The 11,316-nt window shown below is 47.7% G+C and overlaps 1 protein-coding gene across 1 annotated transcript; it reads right to left on the reverse strand.

Annotated features, from left to right (window-relative positions):
* Positions 1 to 4,137: 4,137 nt before the first annotated feature.
* LOC130265561 (uncharacterized) lies at positions 4,138 to 11,039 on the reverse strand. Its single transcript, XM_056514716.1, has 2 exons — positions 10,653 to 11,039; positions 4,138 to 6,207 (listed from the first exon to the last, which is right to left on the reverse strand). The coding sequence occupies exons 1-2, from the start codon at positions 10,668 to 10,670 to the stop codon at positions 5,593 to 5,595; spliced, it is 633 nt and encodes a 210-aa protein (XP_056370691.1). The 5' UTR covers positions 10,671 to 11,039; the 3' UTR covers positions 4,138 to 5,592.
* Between the last annotated feature and the right edge of the window lie 277 nt (positions 11,040 to 11,316).

An 11,316-nucleotide genomic window follows, 5' to 3' on the forward strand; every position in this document is an offset into this window, starting at 1 on the left:
AAAGCCCCAAAACTAATCCCGACAATACGGTGGGCAAATAATCCCCAAAACCTAACACATTACCCTGGACAACCTGTTCTAGTGGATCTCCCTACCATAGGGGAAGTACCATTAGTACTAAAACCCCTTCAGAATAAAAATGCATGGATAGCCACCAATGCTTTGGGAAAGGAACTTGGAATAAACACCCACTGGATAATTCCATCATTCTAATCTCTGCTGCTTGGTGGCAGACTCTGTTGTGTTTACTTTCACAGAAAGAACACTGAGGGACTTAAAAACCAGATAAACCACAGCAACACTACTGATTCTTCTCGGCATCCTACTACAACATCATGGCCAAATCTCGGCTGAGTGGCCGTGGTCTGAAGCAACCATCAGGTATACCAGTGCCCTAGGATCCTACCCCAGTGATCGTCGCCCGAACCTCGCAACTGTGGTACTACATGACTCTGAGGTATATCGTGCAAATGATTGGGGCTGGGACACGAAGGACTGGACTAGGGTATTGACTGGCATAGTTGGTGAAGAAGTCAAGGTAGGATGCAGGAAAGTGGAAAAACTCCTGTATGAGAAAGCTTCTACCATTGCGATTGCCAGAAATTTACTAGAAACAGATGTTACCAGCAATCTGCACCCCAACATCACAGCGAAACTCTGCTCTACAACAGCTTGGACATGCAACAAACAAACTCCCTTTATATTGTGCTGTCGCCAGAAAAACATTGGGAATTATACCTTGGACCCCAGCACCAGCAACGTTGAAATTACAAAACTTGGCAGAAATGAAATCTACTGACTGTTGGTATAACTTTACCCTAACCAAACCAATTTACATAACATGCAATTGGCAAAATGACCCAGCCGATAAGTCAGATTTTAAAGGGCTAACTCACAGATTCAAAATAAATGCCGTGGCAAAACCCACACTGACTGCAGTAATCACTTATCTTGGTGTAAGCATCCCTCTTGTGTTGGATGACAAGCACAATGTTTTCCCCTCCTTCATGGTAACATGAGGTGATGATGTCGCAATAACATGCAGAATAATTGCTGGGTTTCTCATTGAACCTGTACACAGTCATGGCACAGAACCCCACAGTCGCGTTCTATTTTGTGAAATTCAAAATCAAAATTGTTAGTTAAACTTAACTGCTGTACAATTCTCCTACAAAATCATGTGTGGTAAAAACAATTCAAAATACTGGGGGGAACTTGATGTTAATGTTGTGACACCTACCACCCAACCACTGGTTATGCTGAGCCAAAACAAGAGACATAATCGGTGTTATAGGAACAGGATTGGGAATTTTGAATACATACTACCAAATTGGGAAAAGGTAAATACAAATGACCATAAATTGATTGTTGATGTACTCGATGCCACACAAAATAACATTTCTTTGGCCCTCAGTTGTATCCAGGCTCAATTGTGGATGCAGTCAGTTGCTGCCTTAATTATAAGAGAAGGCGAGGAAGGCACTTTCCCTACTGAAATTCAGAAAATAATTTGGGATAGTGCCACTGCTTTTGAAAGAGATTTGCAATCCTGGTGGAATTTAGTAAGCGTCACCTATGATCCCAACACAAACATAGCCACAGCCTTTGTACTAACAATACTCAATACATTCAGTACATTCAATATTCCCTATCATTGCATTAGGACTGAATCATGATGGAGCTCTCTATTCTCTATCCTTTCAAGCATAGAGAATGGGCCCGTCAAATTGGTAAAAAATGGCAAACTGTTAATTTGGAAGCTTGCATTGCCCGGGAACAACAGGGGTTTATCTGTGAGAGTAACGCAATCAGAGCTCAAGATATTTGCTTAGACACAGAACAGAATGTCTGTAATTTTGAAATTCATCCAAATGAGATTCCTGAAACAGTACTGGTGTATATGGACAATGGATGTGTATGCTTGAGAACTGCTTGTAATAGTATCTTCATAAAAAATTTAGTAGTGAGTACTAAAAATCGTTCAAATCTTTGTGTCTGCAACTTTACTAAAATTATGGGATGTGATTTTTCTTTTATAGCCCCAGTTACCTCTCATCAACTTTTGCAGTCCAATTACACATTGATCAATCATCTATAACCTACTCCTATTGGAATGAACCTTACTCTGGTAAAGCAATTGATGCTTCACCAAGACTTAATTGAAATTTTGGGAAAGATCAAGGAAAACGGACAAAAAGCCCTAATAACTGTTCATCACAATGTGGGAAAGATATATCATGTTCTGGAAAAAGTAAAAAGAACCGCAGAACACCAGTGGTAGGCTACTCTCTTTGGCTGGTCACCTACTGCCATAGGGGTCCTGAACAAATTGTGTCATCCCATCATTGTCCTCTTAATCTTGGTCTTGATTGGTTTCATTTTATCAGCAATTCTTTACATCATGAATTGGAGAATGATGAAACGATTAACGCAACTAACAGGTACACTGGATTTACATAAATCGGTCACTATTGACATCTCTAAAGTCATTGACACAAGGCGAAACGTCTAATTATAATTAAATATAGCCTAGTTTGATTAGAAAATCGCTTATTTTTGTTGTATTGCATCATAAATATTGATAAAATTAATTCTTTGTTATTAAGATTGTTTATTTTAATTATGTTGCATTTTCTTTTAAATATTGATTCAAATAGTATAAAAAATTTATAAACATTGATTTAAATTGTTTATTTGTCTCTTTGTAATCAGAAATTCAAATTGATTGTTAAATTGATTATTATATCTTATTATATCAAAAATTGAAAATTGAAAATTTATTAACATTGATTTAAACTGTTTATTTATCTTTGTGTAATCAGAAATTGATTATTAAATTGACTATATGTTTTGTTTTCTCTCTTCTTTTTCCTTTCCCTCATCTTTTCCTACTTTCCTATTCTGTCCACCTTTCTGTCTCTGTTTTCCGGGATATGCTATTAACACGGACAAGTCCTGAAGATTTCGCAACGACACCACGAAGGAAGTGCTCTTGCTGATGATCGTGAGTCACAGGGTGGCGTAAGAGTCGGTCCAAAGTTTTCTCTGATCTGCCTCACGACCATCATCAAAGACTGGGACCTGAGATTGCACCACTTGCCCTGAACCAGAGCTCTGGCCGGCCGAGGTGAAGACTTGTGGGCCAAGGACTGTTTGTAGCTGTGCCTGGTGCTTGTCATGGTACACTGCAGGTTACTGGTTATTGCACCCTGTCCCTGCACCTGTGTCATGAAGCTATGATCTCCACATACAATAGTCTATAAATCTTCCTACCTTTTGGTCAGAGGCCACTCGCTTTGGAAAAGGACTATAAAAAGTGACTTTCCCCAAATCGACTTTGAAATCTCTTTCTCCCCAATGGATTGAAGACACGTCTCATCTCATCGGACAGCCACGAGGATGTGTCCTGTCTGTTGGTAGCTATATCCCATACTCTCTCTCTCTTTTTCACCTTAATACTTCATATCTCTCTCTCTCTCTCTCTCTCTCTCTCTCTCTCTCTCTCTCTCTCTCTCTCATAAAACTTGATTGTTAGCACGCAATAAACTGTATTACTGCTTTCTGCTTAACAAAACCTGGGTCTCTTGCCTTTTCTCTTTTGCACCCTGGGATCGAATGAACCATCACGACTCCCGCTTGGGTTGAGCAGATCACGACATCATGACAAGGTCAGGTGCACAGGGCAGATGTTGTGGAATCTGGCAACCCTGGGGCCATCTCAATATACCACTTTTATTGCAATGATTAATGCTAATAACCACTGAGAGACAGTGGGTTCTGTTGACAACAAGCTCAGAAATTTTGAGAGTATGATGAATGGCCCAGTTCAAGCTCATGTCTCTGCTGTAGTCGAGAGCCTCCAAGAGGAGATAAGGGAGGTGAGGGAGGAGGTGAGAAGGATCAGTGTGGCACCCTTACAAGTCACAGGCCCCCAAGTTGGAGCCCAATGTCCCCCAGCTAGGGAGAGAGGGTACACCTCATGAGCTGACATGTGGTCCTTTCTGCGTGACCATGGGGAAGACATGGGAAAATGGGATGTGTTGCCTATAAGCGGTAAAGGCAAGTGCGACCTGGCTCAGAGTGAGACCACGACGGACTCTCACTACCGTCGGACACACACGCGTCACACCAATATGATGAACGGTGAAGTGCGTTTATTTCCCGTGAGCACCCGCTTATATATCCACGGTGTGCCCACGTCACTATCTTAGGGGTTGGCAACTTGGAACGTCATGGAGAAGGAGGGACCCTAACTCCTCGTAACAGCGCGAGATCTTCCGAGCGGCTGTTCTGGCTAACCACATCTCCCCCCTCTCCATGAACAATTAAATTTTGAACATAACATTTGAACTGGGTAAACAACTGGTTAGTAACGTGCAAATGAACTTGTTAGTAAACGAACTGAATTGACAACTGTCTAGGTCAACTGTCTTTGCTGTAAGAGCATAATATCAATGGTACCTAGACGAGCTTTAACGAACTGTGTAATTCTATTAAGTAAACAAGGTCCGAACACGAGTGCAAACATTATAACAACAACAGGTCCTAACAAAGTAGAAATTATAGGGGCAATCCATGGGTGCTGGGTAAAAAGGGAACTGAACCAGTTTTGTTGTTGGAGCTCATAACTCCGACGCTCCAGTCTGTTTTTAAGTTCTGCCATGGATCTGCGTATTAGTCCTGAGTGGTTTACATATGTGCAGCATTCTTCATTCAGAGCAGCACATAGTCCTCCTTGCTGCATTAACAAGAGTTCCAGACCTCGCCTGTTTTGGAGGACCATCTCCGACAAGGAGAACAGAGATTCCTCCAGCTTTAAGATGGTTTTGTAGATTTCTAGGAGGTCCTCGTCTATGGCTCTTTGCAGCTGTTGCAAGCCTTGTTTCTGTGTGGCCAAAGACGTGATACCTGTGGCTGCTCCTGTTCCTCCGAGGGTCAGCAGTACAGCTAGGCTGACTGCGGTGGCTAGTTCTCGTTTCACTCGGAGTGACTCTGTCTCAAAATGCAGCATTACTTCCTCATCTGTGTGGTACAAGATCCTGGGGATGACAATGACTTGAACACACAGGTCATTAAATTCATCAAAATGTCTTATAGACACACAAGGGGTAAGTCCGGTAGTATGACATGCCCAGATGTGGCCTGTTGCTGGAATGGCCCATTTTTCACGCCGGTTTAAGCGGATAGATGAGCCGCACAGCTCTTTGTTTTGGGTTTTTATGCTTGTATTTCCTATACAAGTTCCGTGGCCTGAAATGATTCCCAGGGTGATTCCCCTGCTAGGAGCATCCCACTTGCACTGCTTGGGACTTGCTCTTTGGGAGTACTGAAAGGTTTTGTTTGAGCCAATTCCTTCATAAAAAGGTGGTCGGGAATCATAACAAAGCCAACAGGACTTTGTAAGGTTGGGTCGTGAGATGTTAAGGGATAAGAATGCGGCGTGTAGCATCCGGGTGTAAAGGTTTTGTGAAGGGACTTCAGGTGTGGGCAAGGTTTTTACAGGTGGTGTAGCGGCCGCAAGCGGTTTGTCTGCCATCAGGAAGGTGGGCATAGGTGGTTTGTCTTTTTGAGAGATTGCCAATTCGTTAGGCCCTATTGCAATGTGGCGTTTGTGTGATGGGGATCTGATATCTGAATGACAGTGCCTCTATCCGGGTTGCGTATTATGGATGAGTCTTCACGCCGGTACACTGACCACAATCTTCCCACCGCCCAAGATGGATCATGTGTTTTTAGGACTGTGATGGTAAGGTGTGTGCAATTCCCGGGGTGTCTACCTTGGTAGGTACTCCGGGAGATGCAGTTACTGGGCCAACCTGTTACATTTAGGAACTCATCTTGTTTGGGAGGCTTCCACCGATTACCAGTTACTATGGTCTCGCACCCCCAATAGCCACAGAACCAGTAACTTGGGTGAATGCAGTATTCTTTTCCAGGGTTGTTGCTTGGACACCAGTACGTTCCTACCGTGATGACTTGGGAGGTTTTGATGGACCGATCACTTGTGAAGATGTCTGACAGCCGGACGGTCCATGCTGGGGTGTTGGTCTCGGTTTGGCCTATTAGAGCGCCGGTGATGACGTTCCGGAATGTCCAGATGTGGGGCTGATAGGGATGATAACCGGTGCTGAGGTGGATCAGTGCTACCAGAACATAGAGGCACAGGAATAGAGTCGACAGCTTGGCTGGTGATCTGCAACCGGGAACCTGCGGAAAGACACTCAAGATGTTGATTAGTTTTTGTTGGGTAAAACTGGCTTTATAGATTTTAAAGGACACCATTTGATGTCATTATCTTTCCTTACTGCCGCGTACCCTCTGCCCGTTACAACCAGCTTCCACCCTGTTTCCCACTCCCCTAACTCATTTTTTATACTGACTGGGGGGCCCTCTTGGACAGATTCCACTGCCCAATGTTTTTGAGAAGGAGCTTGGCCTTGATCTCCTCGGGGAAATTGGTTTAGGGCTAGCATAGCTGTTGCGAGCAGTCGTGGCTGTTCCGATGGAGGGATGGTTCCTAGAAATCCTTCGGCTCTTGCCAGAGTCTCTATTTTCGACTTCAAGGTGTGATTGGCTCTTTCCACAATGGCCTGTCCTGTGCTGTTGTATGGTATACCCTGCTTTAGGGCAATGCCCCATTTGGAGGCAAACTCTTGAGCCGCTTTGGAGATGAAGTGAGTTCCATTGTCCGTTTTGATTTGCTTAGGGATACCAAGCCATGCCATAACAGATAGCCAGTGCTGAACTGCAGCTTTAGAATTAGCTTTTGCATGCTGAGTTCCCACGATGACACCGCTGAAAGTGTCCACTGTCACGGCGAGCCACGCCCTGGGTTTTAGTAATTGACATAGCGTGAAGTCCGTTTGCCAGATTTCCGAGGCTTTTAAGCCTCTGGGGTTAACTCCACTGGACCATAGCGGGGATTTTTGACAGTAGGGACATGTGGCCACGATGTGCTTGGCATCGGACATGGAGATGTCGCATTGTTTGGCAAGTGCTTTGGCCCCTATATGGAGGGACTCATGTAGTTGTCGTGCGCTTTGCAATGTCCACAAGTTTTTGGCTGCTGCATCAGCTTTGTTGTTTCCTAGCTGGAAATATCCTTTTATAGGACTGTGGCTGTTAACATGAATGACAGTTATAGTACCTTTTCTCGAGTACAGTGCTTCCTCGATCATCAGGGCTGCCGGTGAGATGGAAACGCCTGGGTGAGACATCGCTTGGCACAGCTTCGCTGCAAACATGGAGTCTGTGACAATGTTGAGGTGGTCAGATGGAAACAGATTGCAAGCGAGCACTATTGCAGATGCTTCTAGTAGTTGGACTGACAGGGACTGGTCTTTCATCTTCACACACTGCCATTTACCTTGGTCTTGCCACACGACTGCAGCTGTCGATGTTGTTGAGGACGCATCTGTGAACACCGTTGGTCCGGGTGAGGGTCGGTCTAGGACTTTTGGTGGAAGGTCGATGTCCACTGCAGCAAGCAACTGAGTCCACGGAGGCTTGGCGGCATAGCAAAGTTCTCCTCCGAATCCGAACAGGGCTAACGCGAGGTGTTCTGACAGTGCCACTGATGCGGAAGGGATTTGCTTCCGGAAGGGAAGATATATCTTTGCAGGTTCGGAGCCTAGGTGATTTAGAGCAAGCTTCCTGCCTTTCATGATTACATTGCCAAGGCACTCGACGCCTGGAGAGAAGGCTCGTTGGGATCTTCCGAGGACCACCCATTGAACTGGCTTGGCTGACTCAGGAGGCCCTTGGGCTAACGCACCAACTCCTCCCTCTTTTGTGAAATGAACGTACAAGTCCAAGGGCAGGTTGGGGTTCCATCTGGCGAGAGCTGCTGCTGCTAACTGTTGCTCTATGAAGTCAAGTGATTTGGCGGCTTCACTGGAGATGGTTTTGGACTCCCACGGATGCTTTCCTTTCAGGAGGTCATATAGGGGAGACATGACCTCTGGAGGGATGAGGGTGGTGTTTCGCAGCCACTGCAGGGATCCTACCAACCGCTGGACATCGTGGAGCGTTTGGACATCGCGCCGGATTTTTATCGCAGGAGGTGATACATATGAGCTGTTGATCTTGACGCCCAAAAAGGTGACTGAGGGACCTTTCTTTATCTTTGCTTCCGCTATCTCGAAGCCGTTGCTCTTCAAGGCGCTTGAGACTTCCGCAGTGATGGTGTCTACCTGGCCGGATGTGGTAGCGGCAATGAGGATATCATCCATGTACTGGATGATCGTTGCTCCAGGGTTCTTAGCTCGGACTGGAGCCAGGGCTTTGCTAACGACAATCTGACAGATGGTAGGAGAGTTGATCATGCCCTGTGGTAGAACCTTCCATTGGAAGCGGAGGCTGGGTTGATGGGCGCCGGCAAATTCCCCAAACTTGTGGAGGGCTGAGTAGGTCACAGTTTATTGCCAGGGCCACCCGGGGGATGTTGCCGCGTTGGAGGTCACCTGTAGCGTGGGTTGCGGTTGCGTGGTTTGCGGTGCTGGATGCGTAGCTGGTGCTGGTGGAGGCAGCGTGTAGGTTGGAATGTTGGGCAAAGCCTGAGCTGTGAAATTGGTCAGCTCCCTGGGGGGTAGTGGTGTAGGAAGATGCTCCGCCTCTGTAGGAGGAACATGGCTGGGCCGCTGGATGTCCCAACGGGGAGAGGGTCGCATGCGGCCCGGTTGCCCCCTCCCCCGCCCGTTTCCCTGCTTCCTGTAAATGCAGCACTTAGCAACATGGCCTCTCTTCCCGCAAACCCAACAAGGTCCTCTGACCTTTGCTGAGGGATAGTCTGTGGCTTGTGGGCGGCTATGGGTGTTACGACCCTGGACAGCCATTACTTCCGCTACTGCAGCACCGACCGCTGCTGGTAGCGGGGCCATAGCGGCGCCAACTGCGGCTTGGACTGGTGCCAGGTTTTCCTCTTTCACGACATGCTTAATAATTGTCGCGATGGTGGCGCCAGGCGGCAGAGATCGCAGCAGTTCTTTTGTAGCCTGATTACATTGCTGTCTAATGCAGCCTTCTAACACTGGCCCTTTTGCTTCCGATGGCAAGTCAGAGGCATCTATAGCAGCCTGGAGGCGGTCAACGAAAGCTGTGAAGCGTTCGCTTTCGGCCTGCTTAATGGTAGCCCAGGGAGAGGGTTTGGCAACTACACGGCACGCAGTTCGGATGGCTTCTCTCGCAGCACGAGTGGTGGCAGCAATTTCAGAAGCCCTCAAACCTTGAGCCTGTGCCTGGGGACTGATCATGCCTGGGTCTCGGCCCATTAGACGCTGCAGGCTAGAGTTGCGCAATGGATGCTGGTCTCCGGTCACTTTGGCAAGGATTTTCTCCAAATTATCTTCCCATTCTTGTTTGAATACAATCATGCCTGCTCCATCAAAAATCATGCGGCAAGTTTGTTTGATGTCAAATGGGAGCATGTCATCGTTGCCAAAGAGACCGTCGATCAAGGTGGAAACCATTGCTGAATTGATTCCCTTTTCGGCAATCGCTTTTGCGATGGCCTGCACATCCTTAGGATTCACCGGAGAGTATGTGGGTAAATTGTTATCAAGTCTCCGCACCGGGAAAATTCGCGCTGCTGTTTCAGGTAAATCAGCGAGCGCTGATTGGACTTTCTTCCAATCTGTCAAAGGCATAAATTTTGTGGAGCCCTTTTTGGTTGCATGCCATGGGGTTTGTTTCACAGATTGAGTAAAATTTGCCGGTACAAAATTTGCATCCGAGTCGGAGCCCGAATCGGAATCCGAATCGGAGCTGGGCTTAGCACAGGAAGGGCATTGTTGTTTGTATATAGACTGCCTGTGCCACCTGTCCCGGCTAGGCCTCAGGCCTGCCTCGACCTCACTGTCCGAGGGAGAGGAAGTGAAATGATCGGGGGCTTCCGGCAGACTGTGCCTTTTTCTTGGACTCCGCCCCCTGGATTTTTGGTGGGTGGTGACCGTTCCCGCCATGCTCCGCCCCTTTTCTAGGGGTTTCTTAGCCTTAAAAGGAAAGTTTTCAGGGCCCGCTATCTGATTGGGCTCTGGTCCCCCCTCCCAGTTAGAAGCCACACCCCCCTCCCCGTGGTCTGGGCTGCGCATGTCTGTGGCGGGAATCGGCCGTTGTTCCCGCCCCTCCCGCTCCCCTTCGGCGCCATTTTGTGGGGCATAGGGTGGTGGTCTTATTTTTATTTCATTAGCGCCATCATCGGGGAATGGGGATCTATCGCGCTGGGGAAGTGGGTTTGGGTTAGTAGTCGGTGCGGGGGTCGAGGTTGGAGAGAGGGATCGCGACGGCGAAAGGTTGTTAGTGTCCGACCGCGAATCCGCCATTGCAAAACTGTCAGCCGCAGCGGTTTGAGTCGCGGCTCCCACACCCAGCTTCGGAACAGCTCTTAAACATTGCTGGGCTGCTTTCCAAGTTTCCTGCTCTTCTAGAGCTTTCTGCAGAGCAGTTTTAACTTTGCCCCAGCTTTTGAGGCACTTGCTCGAGCCGGACGCAATAACGTCCTCGGCGAGAGCAGCCGTGCACCTGTCCCAACACTCTGAATGCAGAATGTCGACAGGGCGATCAATAACTTTTAACATTAACAACCGCCTAATAGCAGTAGTAAAGTCACATACTTTACAGGGAATTCCCCACTGCACATAAACTTCTGAAATTACCTTCCCGAGACTCTCCATCCCGGTGGTACGGGAGCGTCCTCCCCACCGAAGTCAGACCTGCTGCTCCGGTCGTCTCCTCGTCCCAGCGTGATACCCGTCGCCCGCCGCTCAGACCCGTGTGCCGGGGAGCAGACCGGGTTTCGGCGCCACTATGTTGCCTATAAGCGGTAAAGGCAAGTGCGACCTGGCTCAGAGTGAGACCACGACGGACTCTCACTACCGTCGGACACACACGCGTCACACCAATATGATGAACGGTGAAGTGCGTTTATTTCCCGTGAGCACCCGCTTATATATCCACGGTGTGCCCACGTCACTATCTTAGGGGTTGGCAACTTGGAACGTCATGGAGAAGGAGGGACCCTAACTCCTCGTAACAGCGCGAGATCTTCCGAGCGGCTGTTCTGGCTAACCACAGGGATGGGAAACCCACTTCTGTCCTGGCAGCAGGGGTGCGTCAACTCAAGGAGGGAAGCACTAACCAAGGGAGTTCTACTAAAGTGAAGGTAGCCTCGACCTCCCATAACTAAGGTGCAGGATATTACAGAAGGAAAGATAATCTGTCAGATCCACTTGAAGGAACCTCTACTATGTATGCCCAGGAAAGAAATAATAACCAGGGCTAGAGGGGCCCTACCTCTAGCCAGGGGGAGACATGGGATGA

Source organism: Oenanthe melanoleuca, chromosome Z (genome assembly GCF_029582105.1).
Source record: "Oenanthe melanoleuca isolate GR-GAL-2019-014 chromosome Z, OMel1.0, whole genome shotgun sequence".
In the NCBI taxonomy this organism is placed as follows: domain Eukaryota; kingdom Metazoa; phylum Chordata; class Aves; order Passeriformes; family Muscicapidae; genus Oenanthe; species Oenanthe melanoleuca.